Genomic DNA, 26,292 nt, shown 5'->3' with positions numbered 1-26,292 from the left:
TGGTTTTAATATAGCACATTTTTATTAATAACCAGTGCATTGCAACGACCTAGCAACAGCCATAAGCAAATTAGTAAATTATATTAACCGCATACAATCACAATAGTGTTCCTTTATAAGGCATAATCACTTGCCTGAAGATACCAAAGGATATATTGAATTATTTAAACCGATACCACTACCACTATCACTACCACTAATAACAATAACAATAACTAAGCTAAAAGGTAGCAGAACACTTACACGACAATTCCTTTTCAACAAATTGTATCAGACTACATGATAGCAATTGGTAAAAACTCGCTGCAACTTATATAGAAAACGCTAAAACTACTGCTCATTAGTTGTATAAATGTATAAATGAGTGCAATGACTAGAATACGAAACTCTAAAGCTGTTGCGTGAGCAGACATTTCTCTAACAGCCTTTTGCTAGTTTTCTTAATTTCACTGACTCGGGCATATGTAGTCGCAGCAGGTCGGACTTGTAGACCTTTTATGCACATACTTGCAGTTAAACTGTAAATTCCTTGGTGCCAAATTATAACATGTGACATAATAAAAGCAGTTCATTAATCTACGTTCCATTTTGCATGTTAAATCCCAATTGATATCAGGATCATCGCAGCCGCCATCTTTTACGTATTTGAATGCATCCTTTCCAAGCGATTTAAGGCAAGATTTATGATTTTCTATAATCAAATCTCGCTTCTGACGTGTCCCTCTGATGACTGCAAAATCAAAAAACAAGCACATGTGTTAGCCTTCGACTTTGTGTTGGAGACTTAACGTTCTGTGGGAGACAAAAGTTAGAGGGGCGGGGGCGGGGGCGGGGAGGAAAGATTCTCTACGGGTTCAGGCCCGAAGGGGGACTCCCACATAAAAGGGACGGGGTTACTTGTCGGATGTTTTGAAAATAACCCCTAAGAGGTACTAAGATAATGCTTGTAGGCGTGGCTTGAAAATTTTCACCGTTGAGAGGCACCAATTCTTTTTTTGCTCAGTACCCTAAAAGGTACCGCGAAAGCTCCTGCTGTGCCAAAACCGCTTTTTTAACCCCTAAAAGGAACGACGAGCACTCCCGTCCTTTTTTATCTAGGAGTTCCCTCCTCGGGGGCCAGGATGCTACAGTGCCAAGACTAATATCATGCCGTGCTAATGACCGACTCAGAACTGACCCGCTTCTGGGTTGGTTTCTTCTAGGAAGATCTTTGGAGGTCACGTATTCTGATTGACCCAGGAAGGATAGTTTTTATTGACCACTAGATGTTGGTGATGACAGACGTGGGTTTGAAGTTATCTGGATGGTGGCCGTAAATGGAGAGGTATGGGAAGTTGAGGGTGGAATGCGAAAGGAAAGGAGGTTAGCTGAAGAATGAGAAGCTTAGGGCAATGGATAACTTAAAAAACCTGACTGGCACTACCATAAAGTGCAGAGGCCGTCTATAAAGCCACATATTCTTTTTTCCGCAAAACCTAACCTGCCAACAAAACTGTTTGCAGTAAGACTGAAGGCTTACCTTCCGCCTGTCGTAATCATTGCCGGGGTAACATCGTAGTAACATTGTGAAATTTTATAAATGACATCTCTATTCGTAACTCTAACGAGATTTCCAACCCCTTTAACAAACATTTTGCAACTATAGGGCCCAGACTAGCCCGGAAATACCTTTAACCTCGGACGAGGAGTCTGCCTATTTAAACAATATTCCTGAAAATTACAACAAATTCTGTTTTCGTCCAACTACTAGCAGTATTATCTTTACCCATCTAAATAGATGATCTAAAACTAAAGCTACAGGGCTAGATAACTATCTCTGCTAAGTTGATTCGTGAGTGTACTGATATTATTTCAGGCCTGTTATGCGATCTGTTTAATAAATCCTTGTTGTCTGGCATATTTCCTGACGACTGGAATTGTGCCAGAGTGACTCCGTTGTTTAAACAGGGCGAGTCATCTGATTTAAACAACTACCGACCTCAGTCTTTTCGGTAGTCGCCAAAGTGTTTGAGAGGATTATGTACGATCAGTTATAGAACTTCTTAAACAGTGAAGAAATCATCTCTAAACAACAAACTAGTTTCCGGTCTTTACACTCAACTGTTACTGCTTTACTAGAGGCCACTGACAGTTGAGCGTTTAACGTCGGTTTTGGCTCGTAAATGCTGTAGTGTTTCTCGACTTAAGAAAGGCATTCGGCACTTTTCATCATGAGATACTGCTAAATAAAATGAGTCGGTGCGCAATTCAAGAGAAAACTCTTGATGGTTTAATCGCACACAACGGTGCTCTGTTAATGGCTGTCTCTCAGACTTCACCACTCTTAAATGTGGTGTGCCACGGGGAACGATACTCGGTCCTCTTTTATTTCTAATTTATATTAACGATTTGCCTAACGGTCTATCGTTTAGCGTACCTATAATGTATGCTGATGACACTCACATTACTTATACTGGTTCTGGTTTGCATCTGATTCAGTCTAGTCTATCTCACGACTTTGAAAAGCTAAGCAAATGGCTTGTGTCTAACAGACCTACCTTGAACGCTACAGAAACCAAAATTTATGACGGATTTATGTTGATCGGCTCCAGGCAAAGATTAAGTACTCTATCTGATGCACTCGAACTCTCCATTGATAATGTTCCGATTGAACAAGTTTCCTCTGCGAAATCACTTGGAGTATATGTCAATGAAAATCTAACGTGGCATTCCCACATAGATAAACTGTGTAAAAAGATCGCTTCTGCAATCGGAGCCATAAAGCGAGTTAAGCCATTTGTGCCTCGATCTACCCTACTCTACATGTACAACTCACTAGTTCAACCTCACTTTGATTACTGCAGCCTAGTCTGGAGTAATTGCGGCAAAACATTATCTAACAAGCCACAAAAACTACAAAACCGTGCAGCACGAGTAATAACTAATCGGGCTATGACGCTGGTGTCGATTCCTCGTTTCACAAACTCAGCTGGAAAGACTTGCAGCCTCAACGTCAAATTCAGAAAGGCCTTATGGTTTTCAAGTCTTAAAGCGGTCTGGTTCCCGAATATCTCACTTCTAAGTTTGTAACGCGAAATGAATCAAATTATGCTCTGAGGGACTCGCTTAACAAACTTGTTGTTCCCTTTCCGAGAACAAACTACATGAAAAGTAGTCTTAGTTACAGCGGCGCAACCCTTTGGAACAGCTTACCCTGTAACATTAGAGAGTCTGGTTCATTAAATCAATTTAAACGCTTTCTCTATCATAATTTCTAAATACACGGCATTCATGAAAATCAGGTTTATAAGTAGAATATTGTTGTTAGTTAATATAATGTTAGGATTAGAATTTTAGGTTTAGGATCTTAGACATTTTATTGGAATTTATTGTATCTGATGAATTTTTACCGTGTATAAATAATGATTAGTAATTGTGATAGGACTAAGTGGAGTCCAATTCGGTCTGTTATCATAAGAGTGATAACAAAATCGGGCGACCGCGCAGCGGGAGTCCGATTTGTTTATCTGGGTTATCTTAACCGGACTTTGAACAACCCAGCCCAGAAGCTCCACGTTTAGGCTTGGCTAAATCTATATATCATTCAAGGAGATATTGCCTTTCAAAAACTGCAAAATTTCTGGGTGGCAAAAGCGCTAATGAGCTCATACATTCTTTGTAAAATTTTTAGTTTTTACAGGAGCCATAATCGGGGACGGAGACCGTAAGCGCGCGCCATTTCTAGTATTGGGGCTGTCCCTATGATATGGGACAATTTTTTTATTGCGCCATCCCGTACGGCACATGCGCCTACATGCTGCAAGGATTTTTGCGGATGTAGCACGGGAAAGTGGCGTCCGAAATTCCCAAAATGTTTGATGCTTCTGGCCCATAACTCAATACGTTCAGGTCTGTTGGAATTTTACTTCAGTATTTTCGTCCTAACTCGCGGCTGCTCTAGTTTGAGTGAAGTAAGACAGTGTCGAATTTAGACCAATTCAGTTATGTGCCGCTTTATATCGCTGACCAAGTTGTGTTCAGCTGCTTCTTTTACAAGAGCTCCACATTACTCCTCTCTAAGTTTCACATATGTTGAAGATTAACAGTTTTTCCAAAACACAGCAAAAAACTAGTTGGATATCTTTGGATATAGCAGCGTTTCAGGACTTCTAAGTTTCCCTCCTCTTGGCACACGCTTGCGAGGATTTTGCCAGATTCTATCTCGACCGAAAAGTAAAAAAAATAATTGCAAGTTTAAGTTTCGCCTAAATTGTAAGCAACACTTGATGTTTTATCAAGGCCCAATAAGTGACAATAAAGTTTATGTCTGTAGATGCTGCTCAGTTTTGTTTGTGTAAAAATCCAATAAATTGTCCGTTGTCGATGAATAAGAGCACCCGCCGATGCGTGTTTTGTACAGTCAGTAAAACATGACAAATTGGACTTCCCCACTTTCGTGTGAAAACGTACATCGAACTCATATGATATATCTAGTTTTTAAATATGTGTAAGGTTGATAACTGTTTGAGAACATATTAAAAGCTTAGCTGAAAATATGTGAATACAGCAGAAATAAATTACGATGACGCTTTCTTTAATCAACTCGAATAACGATTTCGATTTTGTTGGTTGAGTTATTAAAACTCCTTCTTCTCCTTGTCTATTTTATTTTCGAGTGTGAAATCTCACTATGTTAAAGAAACACACATGATGTTAGTAGCGTTTTGGCGTTGGTGAAAATTGTTGCAGCATCTCGGCACGAAAGACAACGAAAGAAATCTTTGTCAAGATTTTTGGCAATTGAAAACACCGACTCGGATTTGAAAGTGCACGCGCTGCCGCTGTGCAAATGAGCTACTTGTACGCGTCAGACTTTCCTTTCCATTCACAGCGCGAAATTGAAGTCATGTTTTCGACCCTGAAAAACTCACCTTTTCCATTAGCTCAGAGCATAAAACTACGTATAAGAGCCCTGGTTCTTATTCCCTGCCTTATTCCCTGTCGTCGCTGTGAAAAATCTGCAAGAGAATCTCGCAACTCTCACCATTTGATCACGCAACGTGACAACATCCACGCGAGAGCCCCGGACATGTGCGTGGATCCGCGCGGATATATGACGCCAGGATGGCGCAATTTGTTTTAAAAATAGCAAAATTGTCCCATATCATAGGTGCCCGCGGATCCCAAGACTTACGGTCTCCGTCCCCGATTATGGCTCCTGGTTTTTAAACCCGTCTTGCACAAAAAGCATTCAATACATCAGGCTTATATTCATTGGCACAGTTAATCGTGCTATGCTCTTTCAATATTCAGAACTGATTTATTTGTAGCTCCATCAGAAACTGAATTGCGTATGCTAATGAGGCAAATATTGTAAACAAGGATTCCCCCATTAGGCGCCAAAAACGCAAAAGCAAGCGTGTGCGCGCTCGCACGTAACTACAACTTTGAATTTGATTGGTTGATTTCAACTACAACTTTGAATGTTATTGGCTTATTGAACTGCCCGATAACAAACTGTCCAATAACAACTTGGCAAGTGAATTAGTGGAAAATAGGAGTTTTTTAAACCAATTACAATCGAGGAAATTGTAATTTTTATGATTAATAACGGTAATAGGACTGAGTGGAGTCCAATTCGGTCTGTAATCATACGAGTGATTAACAAAATCAGACGACCGCGAAGCGGGAGTCCGATTTGTTAATCACGAGTATGATTACAGACCGAATTGGACGACACGATGTCCTGTTACCAATTAATCAAAACTATCACAAAATTCGAGAAACGAACAAACCATCGATTGAGCGCTGAATGATTAAACGTCATTATGAATGCTGAAAAACGCAGCAGTTTACTCAACAAAGTGCACCGCAACAGCGCGCGCAAAATGACGCGTACTGTCCAATTACAAGCATGACGCGTACACTGTCCAATTAATGCCCAAATCGGGCTGTTGATAGCCAATCACGTTCGAGAATTTTGTTATAGTTTTGATTAAAGATTAAAATATTAAATATTAAAGATTATAGTTTTTTTCTTTATATCTTGACCAAACAAACTTGTTGGGTTAACCTAACCATTGCTAGGAATCTATTGAAATCTTGCACGCCTTGCGTGCTGATATTTACTAATAGCCCATTGACTCAGTGATACAATGTTATCTCACAAAATGTCTATTTCACTTCACTTTGTGGATTTCAGCTTACGTACATCGGTGTGGGATATTCATATGAGTTTCAAGAGAGTTGGCAAGAAAACATGAAGCAACTGTCATGCATGCTGCTTGATTTAACCGAAACGAGATGTCTGAAAGTATTACTCTGTGACATGGTCTAAAATCCTTACCCAGGTCTTAATTGACATAAATAAAACTTCAAATTTCGCGTACTTACTCGTGGTTTCATTTCCATTGCTTGCGTCGTCTTTGATGTGTTCTGTGTGGTAAATCGGCAAAGCTCCGCAAAACTCTAAGATCTCTTTCGTAAGAAAACGTCTGTCATAGCGCCCAGTTATCATCACAACACTCGACTCTGTTACGACAGGAAGCTTGCCAGTCTCAAAAGTTGCCTGTGGAATTCAAAGCAAGATGTAATAAATGACACCCAACAGCAACAACAAAAACATTAAACTTAAAAGAAACCAAGAAAATGCTTTTTGTGGTATGTTTGCACACCATAGCCTGCCATATCATACAATTATGTTTATTCAAATCAATAATACCCTTGTATGACATGCGGGAAAACTTCACATTAGCATTGTGGGGACTCTCATGAATAATGACGAACTCGTTTCCAAAGTACTAAATACTCGTAAATACTGGCTGTCGAAATGCTTTTATGTTGCTTCGCCCTAGTCAACTATCACGCAATAGAAATCTCGAACTCGTAATCTAATTGTTTATTAGAATGCAGTGTCTATCAGTGACCAACGAAATGGCGACGTGTTTACGTCTTCCCGAAGGTTAGAAGAAATGTTTAGAAGCATATGGATGATGAAATTCCCGAGAAGACTAAAAGAGGAAATTAACGGTTTCTTGACTCTAAAAATCTTTCAATCATTGAAAACAAGCGCGCGCACGCGTAAGTAATTGCAAATTTCCAATTACAAAATTCAGCCTGTGTAATTTTGTTACAGCGTGGAGAAATCATTGGAAACCGTTTTTCCCGTTTATTTCAGTTAGAATGTTACTAAAACAATTAGATTATGAGCTCGAGATTTTTATGAGGTGATAGTTGACTCGGTCTTCGGCCTCATCAACTATGTCACCTCATAGAAATCTCGAGCTCATACTCTAATTGTTAATTAGTGGGGAAAACAATTCTATTGAAATACAAAGTTTGAGCACCGTGCGAGGTTTCTTGATTAAAGTGCTGACTGGTGTTCTACAAGGATAAAATAAAATTATTTACCCGATTGAGATCCGCCTTCAGTTTCTCTGGAGAGGAAATAGTTAAGTCCAGTTCTGAGACGTAGCAGACCTTTCGGGACAGAATCCTGGTAACAGTGAGACGCTGTTGATGCAATAAGTATAAATGTCAATCCTGGAGGTTTTCGAAGTTTATTTTGGGCTTGCATAATTCGAGTTATTACATTATTACTCTGTTGGCTTTTCACTATTCTGATACACAGTATCGCGGATTCCAGCTACGGAAATTACGTAATTTTTCGGGCAAAACCGCTCACGGTTCGGGCAGCGACACTTACAAAATAATGCTGCTGGCGTACGTGATTTAAAAATCTTGTACTAAATGGGGTTTCTAGTTTGTTACTTTATGTGAATCTCTGTGTGATTAGACGCCCTACCAGGAGTCTGTAGGTTGTCAAGTGGTTTCTTAAGAGAGTTCGTGCTTTAATTAGTGTCGTTCAGGAGGGAGAGGTGAACACGTCAGTCATGGCCATTATGACGTCGCGGCGAAAGAAGAGGCAGGTACAAAAGTCGGACCGGATCAATTCGGTCCGCCAGTCCGGGTCGGATCAACTCGGATCGACTCGGATCGTCTCGGATCATGAAAAAAAACATAAAATTAAATGAAACTGAAACTTACCCATTTGAAGGTTAAATTTCCGATCAAATATGGGCCAAATTAAGAAAGACTCGTGATGTTTCTTCGTGTCGTGTCGTGTAGTCAAGCCGCCATTTTGTATTCCAAATTACAGTTCCTCTCGGACTCGTCTCGTGTTCCTCCATCCATCTATCCGTCGATCTCCACAATCATGGACCCAGATGAAGGTAAATCTTTCTCAATGAATTTGCATCTGTCCACCAAATTGATAGTTTTAGTCATAACCCATTTCTGTTACGCTGCGTGATTTAGATATTGCGAAGCTCACGTGAGTTCGTTCAGCTCAATTTTTCGTGCTAACTATAAAATTACTCTCTTAATTACTTGAAATACCTTTCGGATCGTCGTCCTCCTCCAAAACTATCTTTAGGATCTTTGAAAATCGTTTTAAGTTCGTTCGTATAAAACGTCAACCATTTTGGACTGAAATTCCTTGTCGTCAAGCAGGCCAAGTTTTGCTTAATGATCAGCTAAATCTATCTACTTCCTGTTCTCCAAATTAGGAGCCAAACGGAAGTAAAGCGTATTTCTGCGAAATCACGCAGCGTAACAGAAATGGGTTATAACTGAAACTATGCAAATTCATTGAGAAAGGTTTACCTTCATCTGGGTCCATGATTGTGGAGATCGACGGATGGATGGATGGAGGAACACGAGACGAGTCCGAGAGGAACTGACACTTAGAATACAAAATGGCGGCTTGATTACACAGCACGACACGGAGAAACATCGCGAGCCTTTCTTTATTTGGCTCATTTTTGACCGGAATTTTAACCTTCAAATGGGTAAAAGTTTCAATTTCATTTAATTTTATGTTTTTTTCATGATCCGAGACGATCCGAGTCGATCCGAGTTGATCCGACCCGGAATGGCGGTCCGAGTTGATCGGGTCCGACTTTTGTACCTGTCTGCGAAAGAAGCGCGCAAATGGAGGCGGTACGCAGCTCTTACAAGGTTCGCTCTGATTGGTCGACGTAGTTTTAGGATGAAAAAATATTCAATAAGAAGTGGATTAATTAAAAATATAATAAGAAATGAATACCAAGAAATAAATATAGAAGGAAATATAAAAAGATTTCGATGGGAAAGGATATCAGGAACGTAGATCGAATGCATAGGTTGATTTAAGTTAGTTTAGCCTTGAAGTTCTTTGTTACTTTCTTGAAATAAAAGATGCTTCATGCAAGGGTATAAAGTAAGGATGAAGATTTGCCCAGTTACCCTTGTTGCCCTGTAGCCCAGTAGCCTTGTAGCCCATGTAGCCCTTGTTGCCCTGTAGCCCTGTAGCCCTGTAGCCTGGTAGCCTTGTAGCCCATGTTGCCCTTGTTGCCCTTGTTGCCCATGTTGCCCATGTTGCCCTTGTTGCCCTTGTTGCCCTTGTTGCCCTTGTTGCCCATGTTGCCCTTGTTGCCCTTGTTGCCCTTGTTGCCCTTGTTGCCCATGTTGCCCTTGTTGCCCTTGTTGCCCATGTTGCCCTTGTTGCCCTTGTTGCCCTTGTTGCCCATGTTGCTCATGTTGCCCTTGTTGCCCTTGTTGCCCTTGTTGCCCTTGTTGCCCTTGTTGCCCATGTTGCCCTTGTTGCCCTTGTTGCCCATGTTGCCCTTGTTGCCCTTGTTGCCCTTGTTGCCCTTGTTGCCCATGTTGCCCTTGTTGCCCTTGTTGCCCTTGTTGCCCTTGTTGCCCATGTTGCCCTTGTTGCCCTTGTTGCCCATGTTGCCCATGTTGCCCTTGTTGCCCTTGTTGCCCTTGTTGCCCTTGTTGCCCATGTTGCCCTTGTTGCCAATGTTGCCCTTGTTGCCCTTGTTGCCCATGTTGCCCATGTTGCCCTTGTTGCCCTTGTTGCCCATGTTGCCCATGTTGCCCTTGTTGCCCTTGTTGCCCTTGTTGCCCTTGTTGCCCTTGTTGCCCATGTTGCCCTTGTTGCCCTTGTTGCCCATGTTGCCCATGTTGCCCTTGTTGCCCATGTTGCCCTTGTTGCCCTTGTTGCCCATGTTGCCCTTGTTGCCCATGTTGCCCTTGTTGCCCATGTTGCCCATGTTGCCCTTGTTGCCCTTGTTGCCCTTGTTGCCCTTGTTGCCCATGTTGCCCTTGTTGCCCATGTTGCCCATGTTGCCCTTGTTGCCCATGTTGCCCTTGTTGCCCTTGTTGCCCATGTTGCCCATGTTGCCCTTGTTGCCCTTGTTGCCCATGTTGCCCATGTTGCCCTTGTTGCCCTTGTTGCCCATGTTGCCCATGTTGCCCTTGTTGCCCATGTTGCCCTTGTTGCCCATGTTGCCCTTGTTGCCCTTGTTGCCCTTGTTGCCCTTGTTGCCCTTGTTGCCCATGTTGCCCATGTTGCCCTTGTTGCCCTTGTTGCCCATGTTGCCCTTGTTGCCCTTGTTGCCCATGTTGCCCTTGTTGCCCTTGTTGCCCTTGTTGCCCTTGTTGCCCATGTTGCCCTTGTTGCCCATGTTGCCCTTGTTGCCCTTGTTGCCCTTGTTGCCCATGTTGCCTTGTTGCCCTTGTTGCCCTTGTTGCCCATGTTGCCCTTGTTGCCCTTGTTGCCCTTGTTGCCCATGTTGCCCTTGTTGCCCTTGTTGCCCTTGTTGCCCATGTTGCCCATGTTGCCCTTGTTGCCCTTGTTGCCCTTGTTGCCCATGTTGCCCATGTTGCCCTTGTTGCCCATGTTGCCCTTGTTGCCCATGTTGCCCTTGTTGCCCTTGTTGCCCTTGTTGCCCTTGTTGCCCTTGTTGCCCATGTTGCCCATGTTGCCCTTGTTGCCCTTGTTGCCCATGTTGCCCTTGTTGCCCTTGTTGCCCATGTTGCCCTTGTTGCCCTTGTTGCCCTTGTTGCCCATGTTGCCCTTGTTGCCCATGTTGCCCTTGTTGCCCTTGTTGCCCTTGTTGCCCATGTTGCCTTGTTGCCCTTGTTGCCCTTGTTGCCCATGTTGCCCTTGTTGCCCTTGTTGCCCTTGTTGCCCATGTTGCCCTTGTTGCCCTTGTTGCCCTTGTTGCCCATGTTGCCCATGTTGCCCTTGTTGCCCTTGTTGCCCTTGTTGCCCTTGTTGCCCTTGTTGCCCATGTTGCCCTTGTTGCCCATGTTGCCCTTGTTGCCTTGTTGCTCTAATTAGTTTTTAGATATTGTTTGACCAAAATATGTAAGAATAGGTTTTGTCGCTAAATTCTAAATTACGATTTAAATGGACGTTGAGAGGCCTACAGGCTGGAAACTTGTTCGCTTGATTCTGGGTTCCAAGGTACCAAGTGGATCTGTTTGTACTGAAATAAGGACATTGGATAGGATTGCAGATGTTTACTATACTTCTCTCTCCATCTTCAACCGAAATCTTCGCTGTAAATCGTCTTGCATGGATAAGAGCACTCTATTTATACTAACAAAATACGTGGTTGCATCATTCGAGATACAATTTTGAAGAAGGTTGAATAAAGTCAGCTTGAAACCTGAAAGAGCCCGATTAAACTAAACTACATGTCAATTTGAAACCTCGATAAATACAGCTGATTCAGTGGTCTCTAGAGAGGTGTTTTGCAATGTCCATCTAGAGAATGTACGCCCAGCTTAGAAAGCTGTGTAAAGCCAACTGCAATTTACAACATAAATTGAAAATTGATTTTTCTTTCGCTTAATCATTTCAGTTTGTTTAGCATAAAATACATTCATTCTATTAACCCTTTGGATACCAAACTTTAGCCAAAAAGTACCGTTTTTAACCGTTTTAGCTGCCATGATGCTAAATAAGCCTAAGTTTTGCTAAGAAAGTTTTTTTTTCACTAAAAGGAGAGATTTTTCGAAGATTGTTACAAAATTGAGCAAAATTTCCATTCCGGGCATGCGCATAAGCCAAAATTTGGACTTTTTTTTTCTTGCCATTAACCGTTCTCAATTTTGTTTGTTGCCCCTTTCCTTTCTGTTTTTCTCGGCCCTTTTACACTGGCTACTTTTTGCACTGTATGTTCTTTTTGGCTGCCATGAAAAGTTGGATGTTAATTATGGGCGAAGCCTAGAAATGGACCTTGATCAATTATAGGCATAGTGGACCATTTTACCACGGTTTTTGCACTAAAACTGATAACGTTGTTTTTCGATTTGCGATGTCGGAATGTCGTCGATATCTGGCCACTTGATAAGGGGTGGCCGCTTAATAGTTGACTGTGTTTACTATATTTTTCAAACAGTGTTAAAGATTCTAATAACTAAGGTTTTCGATAAACAATTGAGAATAAAAAGCAGCGATATTAGAGACCATTAAAGAATGACGTTTCGACGGCTCCATGCCATCACTCTCAAATTCAAATAAGATACGTTATGTGAGTTCATTATATAGTGAATGAACGTGTGAAGGTCTCAGTGCATATGATTAAGAGATAAAAATAATCGATGAATAAGAATAAAAATACCAAGCGTGGTGTGCTTGAACTGTCAAATAAAAAGTTTTGCTTTAACAGAGTCAGATTGAGTGTTAAGTGTTGGTTTTTTGTTTTTGATGAAGAGCATTTCATAAATTAAACAATCCAGTTTCCGACGGCATTTCTTGAGGATTGTAAATTGGTTACGGAGATCTTTGTTCCTCAGATTGTGTACGTCCCGCAGGTGTTTACCAATGACAGAATGCTTGTGGTCATTAATGCGCTGAAATAGGTGTTGGCATGCGGCGTCGACAAAATCTGGATCGGGCCGGATCACGGATAGGATCAAGGAAAAAAATGCAAAAATCAAAATTTTGTTGAGCAAATTACACTAGAGTGACTAATGTGAGCAGAACGTTTTATTTAATTCAGGTGTGATATTCTTTTATTCTTTTATAATATCAAGCCAACTGGGAGCTGGTCACAGATGAACTTTTTTTGAGGCTGTTGGGTTTTGATTGCGATGATCAATCATGTCTTCATATCTTTCTCCGCAGTTCAATATGTGATATTTCGTATATTCACTTGCACTCTTCACCATCTACGGGTATATTACGAACTCACAATGTGACCAACTCCCAGTTGGCTTGATAGCTCAGTTAGTAGAGCACTGCACCGGTATCGCAGAGGTCATGGGTTCGAGTCCCGTTCAGGCCTGAATTTTTTTCAGGCTTTAATTTCACGACTGCTTAAGTTGTGTGTATAATTGCGATGATCAATCATGTCTTCATATCTTTCTCCGCAGTTCAGATAAATGATATTTTGTATATTCACTTGCATCAAAGGTAAACTGTCATAAAACGAGTCAGCATGTTAATAATAGGACGAACGTATGAATCGAAACACAAAAACTGAAAACACAAAAAATTAAACACCTGATGATTTCAAACAATTTTCGTTTTTGAGACAAGTCTATATTTTTACACGGATGTGAGTTTGGAATACGATATTTCGCACTGGAATAAAACGAAACAAACCAGTTGTATTTCAAGGAAATATAGCTGTTTCACAAAAATTATAGGAATGACATCGATAGTGTGAACGATAACGCAACCCGAGAATAAACAACATTTTAGGAGTTACGTCACGATTTTTAGAGTTAGTAAGTAAGCAAGCAAGCAAGCAAGCAAGCAAGCAGGCAGGCAGGCAGGCAGGCAGGCAGGCAGGCAGGCAGGCAGGCAGGCAGGCAGGCAGGCAGGCAGGCAGGCAGGCAGGCAGGCAGGCAGGCAGGCAGGCAGGCAGGCAGGCAGGCGCAGGCAGGCAGGCAGGCAGGCAGGCAGGCAGGCAAGCAAGCAAGCAGGCAAGCAGGCAAGCAGGCAAACAAGCAAGCAAGTAGGTAAGTAAGTAAAACTTAGATGCGGAAAGTCATTTTTGGGGTCGTAAAGAGTTGCCTGTAAATAGAATAAAACCTTAAAATGATCGTGTTCTAGGATAGAAAACACTTAAGAGGCAAGAACAAATCAAAACGGAATGAGGATTGTTGAGGATGGCAAAGATTAACGAGGGCTGCAAATGACGAACTTGAAAAACTAGGCTAGTTTTTTCAAGACGCGCAAATCGTGACGTAGCTCCTTTAAAGCAAGCCATGTCCATAAGGTTTCGTACGTAAGTTTTCTCATTAACTGTAACGCCAACTGTAATGCTCACATCTGACACGAAAATGTAGCCGAGAATTAGCTACTGATACGAACAACAATTTCAAAAACGAGAATGGGAGGTTCACGCAAGCGTCGAGCCAACTAACATTCAAATATAACTACATCTGCCTGTTCATTACAATTTAAATTCGTTGTAAATTAAGCGGTTATTTGGCTTTTTAAATGACCTCTTGTCATTAATATGTTATTGCGTCAAATTCGGGATTCTTATTTTCATTTAACATATTTAGTCTTCCACTTTTATTTTTTATTTATTATTATCTTATAAACGATTTGATTTTTGGGGGGATTTTTTTTTCTTTAAAACCTGTTTTTGTCTGTGATCCGATCCGTGATCCGATCCGTGATCCGATCCGTGATCCGATCCGTGATCCGATCCGTGATCCGGTCCGTGATCCAATCCGTGATCCGGTCTGGTCCGATCCAGGTTTTGTCGACGCCGGTTGGCATGTATAGCCCACATAATCTGCGTCGCACAGATCACATTTGTATTCATAAACAACGCATTGTTCGTTCACGAACAATGACAGTTATTTGACAGTTCAAGCGCACCACACTTGATATTTCTATTTTTACTCATCGATTATTTTTATCTCTTAATCACATGCACTGAGACCTTCACACGAACATTCACTATATAACGAACTCACATAACGTATTTTATTTGAATTTGAGAATGATGGCATGGAGCTGTCGAAACGTCATTCTTTAATATCGCTGCTTTTTATTCTTAAGTGTTAAAGATACTGTGTTTTTTTGTCTTTCATGTTTGTCTTGATTTATGCCAGTCTTATATTATATTTATTTGGACTCGACTTCCATCAAGCACTTTGGTATGCTTTTTGACGCACCTGGACAACCCTAGGCATTTAAATGTTTCTAAGCTTTGTGTTGTCTGGCTGCTAAAATTGGCTTTAAATTGCCTGCCATCATAGGGAAGCAAACGAAAATTTCTCTCTAAACGAGGCACTCGGAATCTCTTGTGAATGGTTTCTTGAAATGGAGTATAGCTCTCTTTTCAGAGATTATCTAATGCCGTGGTTTACTTTTAAAAAGGGAGCATACATGCTTTTGGAAAACTTTCATCTGGTATTGTCGGATCATTTGGATAAGCCAAAAAGAAACACAGGACAGTTTAAGAACAAGTGGGTGGAAACACTGGAAAAGGTTAAAGGTAAATTTGGAATCAATCCAATTCTCAGAAAGGATGAAATTCTCAGGAAACTAAATTATACAATCCAAGATAGAATTGCTGGAAAAGGTTGGACTGCAATTTAATGAATTTAATTTGTAGGGCTAGTACAATACGTTAACCAACATCGACATGGAAAAGTACCTAACACTGTTTGTCAGTGAGTGAGGTGTTCAGGGCGCAATTACAACACCAAAAAACAGCATGATTACAGTTGAACCTCCTGTAACGGCCCCCTCTCTAACAACATTCACTTTTTGTTGTCCCAGCAGACAGTCCATATATTCACAACAGCCACCTGTCCACAACGGGGACGGCCACTTAAACGTATTACAACTGCCAATTGAAAATAACTTCTCGACAACCACCAGTTAATCAACGACTGATGAACAGTGTATACACCCCCTCCCCTCAAATAATTTTAAAAACATCCACTAAAATTGATGACGTAAATTACAAGGTGTGATGTAGAAGGTAGAATTCGTTAGGACAAGGACTAAGTTCGTTAGGACAAGTACTAAGGAGACAGGGCGTAAATGACTGACTACTTCACAGCATTGGGATAGGTACCAGCAGGAAGAAGAGCGAGAGGGAGAACCGAGACCACTTGGGGAAAGCCTGCGTAGAAACAAAGTAACAAGGCTGGGTGCGCAAAAAGGACAGTGCTGGATTGATACCATGGTAGCCTTATGTGCCTATTGACGTGATGAGAGCAGATGATGACGATAAAGTGAGAAAAAAATTAAGATAGTCCTGAGGATGGAGTTGTGGTGATAGTAAGGAAAGAAGATCCTCCAAGATCCTCAACTGGGAGCTCGTCTGCAAAGTCCTCATATCCAATCCCTCAAGCACCAGAGTACCAGAGTCAACTGGCAGACATCAAACTAGTTTGTCCATGTCAGAAACCTTAGAAACTAAATTTGAAACAGAACTTGGTGGAAAAAATCCTGCTAAATGAAAATGCAAAGGAATTTGCTATACAAAATATTGGAAATAATGGACATCAAAATACTTGTGGGACATCCCTCACTGAATACTATCATGTTACTGCCCACCTTAGGTTTTGCTCTGCTGAGACATTATGTCTATGAATTGCTAAAATTGCATCAGGTTTCTATTTAGAATAAACAGTTTGAAAGCTAAGCTTAAGTGGCTTTGTTTATATAACCTTGGTTTCTTTTCACATTTTTTTAAAATTAATTCATTGCATCAAACTTAACAGTACAAAGTTACTCCAAATTTACTTTACCTAATTTCAGTATTCATGAGAAAATGCCTTGGTTAACGCCCAGCTTAGTACATAAGGACAAGGGCATTTGATCACAAAAAGGAGACCGAACCAGAAAACAAATTAAATATTAAATATAATAGAGTGGTTTTCAATTGAGTGGCAAAAGTAATCAGGCAATAACTTTGGCTTTGGTTTTGCAATATTTTAGATTGGCTAATTAGTGTCACTGGTAAGTAACTGTTTGGTTTTGGTTTTACAACACTCAATCGAAAACTGCTGTAAACAAATTAAATAACAAATAAAATATACAGTCAAATCTGAACAAAATTAATAAGGTCACTCTGATGAAACAGACCCATCAGTGGAAGAAAGTATTCAACATCCTTACAATTAGAGCTAATTAGAGCAATATTTGGGGTAGGTTTCCCCTTATGGCTGAACAAATTCCCCCAACCACCCCCTCCCCCTCTGAACATCCCTGGACCTGCCTTTATAAATTATCTATGAAAAGGAGGTGTCTTTATCATAGAGGTGTCCACAGCAATGAGTTTGCCTATATTTACTAAGGGTAGGTTCCCCCTTATGGCTGAAAAAATTCCCTCACCCATCCTCCCTGAACATCTCTGGACCTGCCTTTATAAATTATCTATGAAAAGGAGGTGTCTTTATCATAGAGGTGTCCACAGCAATGAGTTTGCCTATATTTACCAAGGGTAGGTCCCCCCTTATGGCTGAAAAAATTCTCTCACCCATCATCCCTGAACATCTCTGGACCTGCCTCTGTAAATTATCCATAAAAGGAAGGCATCTTTATTATGCAGGTGCCCAAAAGAATGATTTCATGAACAGAAAGCTGTATCTGGTGTTACAACCCTGTGAAAAGTTAAGCTGATTTTCAATGATTTTGATATAACTCTCCAACAAGACAGCATCATAAATGACAAAAAATTACTGATCTGGTAAATTAAAAGCCCTACAAAAACTTGGCTAGCTACTTTATAAAAGATCCCCATCTTGATTTAATATTATTTGTTTGCATTTATTTTGTTATGATGTTCTTTGAAGTGATCAGTAATTCCTAAGGATTGAGGAAGGCTTTACACTTTGATGAAAAATTAATCATCAACTTTAATGAAGTTGGTGTTCTACCCTCTGCAGAGAAAATGCCATAAATTTTTAATCAAGCGGGGTTTAAACTAGAATTGTGTTGGAAATTCTGTTTGCATTTTGTAGCGTTTAGTTCTTGATGAAGTGTATTACTCTATAAAAACCTCCAAACACCACACGCGATCGAATATTATTCATTTAATTACTTGGGGTAAATAATAGCTCAAAATTCTACTATGTTTGTACTCACAATGTAAGCTTACTTAAACTAAAATAATACTTCTGGTAACATTTGCGAGAATCATCTGCAAATAAGTTTAATATTTGGTGTTGTTTGATAATTCGTGGAAAATAATCTGCTTCAATAATCCTTAACGCGTAATGCGTAGAGAAAATCTGCGCTTAAAACGCAAAAACGCCAAAATGGAAACGCGATGCAAACCTGTTATAATTCTTTGTTTATAGATTGACCGTTGCCAGGCTTTTAAAAACTGAAGAGGAAAACATACCGCTCCAAAACAACTCATTCTGTTCACTTTCGCGCTTCGCGATTATCGTCCGCCATTTTGAATTTTAAGTACCCTATTGTTTCCGATTGTTTGATCGAGCCAATCAGGAGAGACCTTGTAAGAGCTGCGTACTATCTGCGCAAATGCACAAAATTTTCGAAAATGGCGTGGTCGCCTCTCGCTGATAAAACTTTTTGAGACGGATTTCTCCAATCATCCCAGCTCCAAATGGTATTATATTTGGATCTCAAGGAGTAATTATCATTTTTATTTCTTGAGAGGTAAGTAGATTTTAGTTATAACCGAAAACATCGTGCATAAAGTGTATTTAAAGTGTTACAGTCATCGCTGTCTGGTGGTAATATGTGGGGCAGAATTTTGACTATTCGTCTTGTAAAATTACCTTTTTTACGTGATCGGTAACCTAAAGAAACGTGTAACTTGGTCACAGAATAGCTTATGTGTATGGGAAAACATAATAAAAGACAATTTTGAAGAATCAGCAGTAAAAATGATCAGTCCATTTGAGTATGAAATATCAGCGATTTTGTGCTCGGCACATATTCTGCAACAGGCCTAGCAAACAGAAATACTATCCACAATGATGGAAATGAGAACTTTCACAAACAAGAACTTAAGCTTACTTATTTAAATAAGACTTAAAAGCCTGCCTACTGCACAACTGTGGTTAAAATGCAGACAGAGCATAAAATGCAGACTGCAGACTTTTGAGAAATATATTGTCTTGTATTCCCATTTCCTTTATTTAACAAATAAAGAAGCCTAAGCCGTGTATTACACTGGGATAAAAATGTAGAAAACACGAGCTGCAGTTTCTACATTTCTTGAGTGTTCCCAAATGTCTGGAGTGTTTTATCACAGTGTAATACATGGCTTAGACTTCTTTATTTGCTTTATGATATAGATTTTACATGCGCAAAACAATAAAACATGCTTTTTCTATGTTTTATATTCTGACAAAGAGTGGGTTTTCCACCAATCAGAGTGCACACAGGGTCCTATCTATTTTATAAAGTGAGCTAAGTGCTTGGGTTAGCCTGAAATATACAGCTCAGGTTAGCCAGTGTATGGTTAGCTCGATCTCTCTATAAATGAAAATGGGAATATGATATTCTTAAAAAGCCTGCATGCAGTCTACATTTTACCCATGGTTTGCAGTCTAGTCTTGTAAGACTTTACTTTAAACATATTGACATACAAGGCCCTCTTTCCTCTGCATAGGCCTCTTTTGTCCTGCTTTGACCGTAGGCTGGTAGTTTGGAGTACATTTACAGTCGACTCCCGATAACTGAAACCCTTGCTAACTCGAACCAAAATCGTTCCCCCTGGATTTCCATCATACATTTACTGCAATTTTACCCTTGGTAACTCGAACCTCCTGCTAACTCAAAGCAATTTTCATTTCCTTTCAGGTCATTTTCTACATAATTTTACCCTTGATAACTCTAACTATGTCTGCCAATACTGTCAAGTCAAAACAAACAGTGAACTGTGGTCCTAAATTTTTTTTGAAGCAGCTGTGTGGTTTATATGAAATCAAGAAATGTGTTGTTCCATTTTCACTCGGCTTCTATATACTTTTCAGAATAAAAACTAGCGGTAAAAAACGACGTTTTGATCTCTCTGAGATCATTTTCAAGTTGAAGAAAAAACGAATGAAATATACATATATAAGTACAAATTAGGGCGTGAGAATGTCAAATGATAAAATATGTAAATACAAGCGCTAAAATGTAAGTGTTAAAATAATAAAATACTTAAAAAAAAAAAAAACTATATAAATAACTTTGCACGGATTGAATCTGACTGTTTGTTTAAGGTTGGCTTAAGCTCCTTTATAAAGAGCATTTCGTAGATCAGGCAGTTGAATTTACTTTGGCACTTTCTCAAGATCTTAAAATCACGATATAAGTCACTTGGGACTGTTCCATGCTGCTCTTTGATGTGATTCCCGATTGAAGACGATCCTTTGTGTTCCTCAACGCGTTGATAGAGGTGTCGGCACGTGTACCCGACATAGTTTGCATCACACAAACGACACTTGTAGTAGTAAACAACATGTTGCTGGTTAATGATAGGCCGCTTCTTTTTTTTTCGGTTTGACCTCGTGTCTGATCTTGCGGCTTGTATACACGGGGCGAATATCAATTCCAATTTTTTGGCCTAGTTCCCCAAGTTGCCTTCGTGTGGAATTGGCTGATCTCTGATCCTTGAAAGGTAACGCTATTCTGACAGGTGCTTCATTCATGTTACGTGCTCGAGTAGAAATTGGATCACCAGAAACTTTCTTGGTGACAAAATTACTGATGGTTGATTGTATCAATTGCGCTGGGTACTGAAGTCGGGAGAATGTCTGTGTGAGACAATCACATTCCAGGTGGAACAGTTGCCAGGTAGATGATGGTTTAAAAGCACGATCCAGCATTGTTTTCAGCAATGACTTCTTGTATCTAACGTTGACGTGGCTCTTGCAATGTAGTAATAATCTGGTGTCAGTTGGGTTTTCTGTACACCCTTGTCTCCAGGCGACCATTGCATTTCCTGATGTCCATTCCCAGGAAAGGAAGTTTACCGTGTTCGCCAAGTCCCACAGTGAAGCTGACAGATGGATGACTCTCATTTAGAGAGGAAAGGAATGCTTCAGCTGTTTTGGTGTCAGGCATTATGCTCAATGTGTCATCCACATAGTGTTTGTAGAACTCGGGTAACTTGCCTTGGTCCTGAAGTCGATCTTTGATACTGCACATAAATACCTTGGCCATTAGGGGTCCAAGTGGCAAACCCATGACAACACCATCGGTTGAAAAATTGGAATTGATATTTGTCCCGTGTATACAAGCCGTAAGATCGGACATGAGGTCAAACCGAAAGAAAAGAAGTGGCCTATCATTAACCAGCAACGTGTTGTTTACTACTACAAGTGTCGTTTGTGTAATGCAAACTATGTTGGGTACATGTGCCGACACCTCTATCAACGCGTTGAGGAACATAAAGGATCGTCTTCAATTGGGAATCACATCAAAGAGCAGCATGGAACAGTCCCAAGTGACTTATATCGTGATTTTAAGATCTTGAGAAAGTGCCAAAGTAAATTCGACTGCCTGATCTACGAAATGCTCTTTATAAAGGAGCTTAAGCCAACCTTAAACAAACAGTCAGATTCAATCCGTGCAAAGTTATTTACATAGTGGTTTTTTTTAGTATTTTATTATTTTAACACTTACATTTTAGCGCTTGTATTTACATATTTTATCGTTTGACATTCTCACGCCCTAATTTGTACTTATATATGTATATTTCAGTCGTTTTTTCTTCAACTTGAAAATGATCTCAGAGAGATCAAAACGTCATTTTTTTACTGCTAGTTTTTATTCTGAAATGTTTTTCAAAAAGACTTCCATATACTGTATAATTTAATTTGATTAAAATGTACACTGCATGAATAGAAAAAGGAAATTGCGTGAATTTTGAAAATGTAAAACACATGAGCTTTGTACCACAGTTCCTGGACTTCTCCCTGCTACTTTCCTTTGTTATATTTTTCACATTATGTTATGTTCCGATTTATACAGTTATTTAGAGATGTATTGTTTTAATTTCACTTGACTTCTCTATTCTGTATTAAATTTAGTTAAAATGTACACTGCATGAATAAAAAACATTGAACGCCTTATTTCTGGTCATTTGTTGTCCTCCCAATAACTCGAACTCCTGATAACTCGAACCTTTTTCAATTTGCCTTTAAGGTTGGAGTTATCAGGAGTCCACTGTACATTCAATTTCCCATAGGGAGCCTCTGCGGAGGAGAGAGTACAAGGCCCCATTTATATGGTCTTGGGTATTGGAGACAATGCTATCAGCCCTTCTGAGGCAACTTTATCAAGTGTTTATATGAAATGAAGTTGTCCCTCCAGGATTACTGAAGCCTTTTTTTTCATATTCCAGTGCTCAGTTATCCTTCTTTCTTTGGCTTCCTTTCAGTCATTTGATCACTGTGGGCTTTGGTGGGTTAATTGATTTCTCCATACCACAAGTTGCCCCAGGTAGGCCAGTCATAGTACTATTTTGACGAAAAAAGGTTATCAGGCCTACCAGGGTTACCCTGGTTATGTTGCCAAGGGTGACTTGAGTTTCACTTTCTGAACAACATGGTGAAAGTTGGCTCGTCTAGGGTCACTGGGGCAAGGGCTTCCTGGTTACCTGAGACCAAATAAGGGGCTTCACTGTCGGCTGGAAATGTGTATGTTTATATAACAAAACTTGAGTTCCAAACTCTGCTCACCTGGAGTTCCTGTTGCTGGATCTTATTATGGTTACAAAATTGGCACAGTTGATTAACAATTTAGGAATTTGAAGTTTGATTTATTTTAATTCCAAAACAATATTGTAACAGTTACTGTTCTTTAAGCAAGGATCCGAAAATGCTTTATGCAGAGTGTTTGTTGTAGTTTGTTTGACACGCTTCGGAAATTTTATTTTTCCTTTGTGCAGGTGAGGGTGCTGAAAATTTTTTTAAGTGAAAATCTGAAGACCTCAATTCAATACATTGATGCTGGAAATGAGCTATTTTCCTGTATGTTTTATAAATTATGATGTTAGCTCCATGTACATTACCGCATTGTATCTGCTTCGACAGGACTTAAAAGGTGGATGGGGTTGGATTGTTTAATTGTGGGAATTACTTCTTTTAATCGCAAATACATATTGAGTTCCTGGTGCTAGATCTCATTATGAAATTTATCTTTTAGTCTACATTTTCTGTTGAAATGAGTTAGGGGCGATGTAAAAACCAAAGGGGGAAGGGAGGTCAAATAAACATTTACTCCAATTTTCAACTGGTGAATATTAAGAGGAGTCTTATTCGATCTTTTTAAACCTGAGGTTATTATCCTCCACCACCTTTGCAAGACCATTCAAGCAGGCCCCATTTCTGGCAATACATGCAACCAACATGGAAAGCTACCTATTTATTGTCATTGTACTGTCAATTAAGCATTTAAAACCCAATCTTGTGTGTTTTTTTGTTATTTGCTGAAAATGTATGCTTATCATTCTCTTGAAGCCAATAATAAACTCATCAATGCACAAAGCAACAGGGAACCTTGGATGGATGGAGTTGAGGAGAAATCAGACTTGGGGTTCATGTTTACAAGTACAACCTCTGTGACACTTTTCTCTAGAATATTTCTTTGTGGGTCAGTTTAAACTTAATAAAAAATAATTGTTAAAGCTATCTTTATTTACATAAGATTTATGATGAAAATTAAAAGCATAAAGTATAAAGAACATAACTGCTTAGAGGCAGTAAAACTATTACAGTTTCTCAAGCCAGATACTATCAGAAAACAAGGGGTTTGGTTAGAATAAGAGATCACCTGATATTGATCTTTCCAGGTTAGTCATAACCTTCCTTACTGAACTCTTTGTTTTGGCAATAAGTCATTTTGGCTTTACAGGTTTCTCCTGGATAAGTTAACTCTTATTGCCAATGGCTTAGCATAGGAAGTGCCCCTGTTCATATTTTCTTTCCTCTTTAATTCACTTGCTGTTTGGAACCAGATTTTGTAGTTTTTAGTTCTTTTCATATAACATCCTACGCAGTTTTCTTTTACAGTCTATACAAGTTTAATTGAACTCACTGAGATATATATATAAAAAAATTAGAACCCAAAGCAACAGTTTAGGATACATTTCTTGTCAGAGGTGCGAGACAAGAAATAGCTTTGCACTGCATGCGGACGCCCAAGGAAACAGAACCTGCTACGATCTCACAGTTGACGAACATTTTGACATGAAATAAAGCACCTTTCTGCCAAGAGGTCTCGTCCATGTTATTCTGAATATCCGTTTCATCTAGGTCTCCCGTACAGTGATTTTATATCATTTTACCGCCTAAAATATCCACACGTCTGCTGCGCTTGCGTCAGTTGGTTGGCCTCGCAGAAGAAAATGTTATCGTTGACAGTTTTGCGGATAATTAGGACTATAATTTAGCGCAGAAAAATCATTCCTTGGTACATTATTTACTTTCCAACCCAGCATATGACTTGATAGTTCAAATGTCTTTGTAAGGGAGCATTTTACATCTAATACTTTCTCATATTTTTAGGGTTTCGAGTATTGATCAGCAGGTCCTCCAAGCCATCGTCTACAAAGTAATGGGTTTAAACCCACTGATCATTTTTATGCATATTATAGAGGAATTTTTTTATTGTATATGAGAAGAAGTTCCCGCGGGCTTTTATGGGATCTCGCGTAATCCCGAATCCAGATCTCACTCTGGTTGAACTGAAAAGTGAGATCATCTCCCTGGCCGTGGGAGATCTGGGTTCAAGATAAGATCTCGCGGCCATTTTATTTCAAGCGGTTTTGTTTCTTTTCCTTTCAACGAGCCAACCAGGTACATCTTCTTTTTAACTTTAAACTTGATATTTTGTACCATTTGTTTAACGATGAAGAAGTTCAACTTGTAAGCCGACTCTACATCTGAGACAACCGCAGTTGTATCATCGGCACTATGCAATAATTTGACCTTTTGCCTTTCAATTACAATTCTTTTCATTTCCACATTTTCCGTGACGGAAATTTCTGAGGTATCGACAGCTAATTAAAAAAAAGATAAGGAGTCGACGGGTCGCTTTGCCTACCTCCACATGTAAGGTTGATGTATTCTGATGACGAGCTATTATTTGTAATTACATTCTTATTAAAGTATTTATCCACTTCTTAAATTCAGGACCAAAATTTCAGGCGTCCAGACTCTATGTCAAAAGCTTTTCGAAAATCAGTAGATAACAACATACCAGGCATGTATTCTTTTCCTGTGAAATCCATATTGTCAAGAATCGATCTTACTGTCTCGCCAATATAATGATCTTAATTTAATGCAACCAATTTGATGCAATGAATCATATATAGGGTAGGAAATTTTTAATTCTGGCAACAATTACTTTTGACAGATTATTTTAGCATCTACATTGACAAGATAGATGGGTTTCCACGGAAATTTTTAAAATGTGCGGTCTTTCTCTCGTTTTTGTTTTCATTTTTAAGTACTGACAACTTGCTTTTGGGACAAAACCATCCTGCATACTGCTAGACCAGAAACCATCTGCACCAGAAACCATCTGCACTAGTAACCAAAACGTCTTAGGCTCGATACTCCATGGAGGAACTCGGAATTCTTTTTACGAGTATTCCTGTATCACTGACTGAAGAAACATTGCCTTTTCGACTGTTGTATTGTTGCTCGGTTTTGCTATCATTTTTCAGTGCACAATGTTAAACACCTTAAACCCTCTAACAATTACCTTTTTAAAGTCGTGGTAGAAGTCAGCGCCCTCAACGTCGTTGTGATCAGGAACTCGGAAAATTTCGACGTCTTCTTTTTCATCGACATCAATTCCTTCTGAGAATTGTGTCCCCTTTTCTTGAAGTGCCAGATAAAAGCGATCAACCTGGAGAAATAATCCAAATTGATATTTCTGCATCTACATCGAAGTAGTTAATTTATTCCTAGATATAGATAGGCTTGCCCCTAAGAAGACAATTTCAGTTCAAAACTGAAAAGACTTTGTGTCGCCCTTTAAAAGTCGACAAAACTTATTAATGAAAAAAGAGCTACAACAAAACATCTTTGCCAGGGTAATTTTTGCTTACTTTTATGACTTGAAATTGCATTCCTTCATTCAACATGCGCTCACGGTTTGAACGTTATACGTTTTTTATTGTTTTATTGTCAATGGGAAGTAAACTGTGCCGTCAGGTTAGTCAGTAAGGGTGAAGCAGAGTAAAAAAAAAAAAAAAAGACAACAAAAACGGTGAATCTAACCTCTCCCAAAGTGAATGGCAGGAGACATAAAAACGCCCAGCCGAGAACTGCAATTGTGGAGATCTAGAAAGCAAAAACCAGATTAACTCAAATGGGGCAACAACTTTAATTTAAAAATAAACGTTAAGACGATTTACCTTCATGGCAAAACTTTATCGTTCGTGTAAACTTGGGCTGTGAGGATACACCAGTTGGCTGGGAGACAGACGAAAGACTGCACTTCCTTAAACTTCGACAGTCGCAAAATCATGTAGAGTGATTTGTAGAGCGAGTTTCCATTTTATAGGGTTTCTT

General features: G+C 39.7%; 1 protein-coding gene and 1 pseudogene across 1 annotated transcript; both read right to left on the bottom strand.

Moving 5' to 3' along the window:
• LOC149112340 (uncharacterized) lies at positions 1–26,292 on the bottom strand. The gene is made up of 6 exons (XM_089290168.1): positions 26,136–26,292; positions 25,999–26,061; positions 25,478–25,624; positions 7,390–7,491; positions 6,373–6,547; positions 1–730 (listed from the first exon to the last, which is right to left on the bottom strand). The coding sequence occupies exons 1-6, from the start codon at positions 26,139–26,141 to the stop codon at positions 447–449; spliced, it is 777 nt and encodes a 258-aa protein (XP_089146294.1). The 5' UTR covers positions 26,142–26,292; the 3' UTR covers positions 1–446.
• LOC110061838 (uncharacterized) lies at positions 19,933–21,071 on the bottom strand (annotated as a pseudogene).

The sequence above is a fragment of the Orbicella faveolata genome, unplaced genomic scaffold, assembly GCF_042242905.1.
Source record: "Orbicella faveolata isolate gen_17 unplaced genomic scaffold, um_ofav_v1 contig_2, whole genome shotgun sequence".
Classification (NCBI taxonomy): domain Eukaryota; kingdom Metazoa; phylum Cnidaria; class Anthozoa; order Scleractinia; family Merulinidae; genus Orbicella; species Orbicella faveolata.
This window is presented reverse-complemented; position numbering and strand designations above follow the sequence as displayed.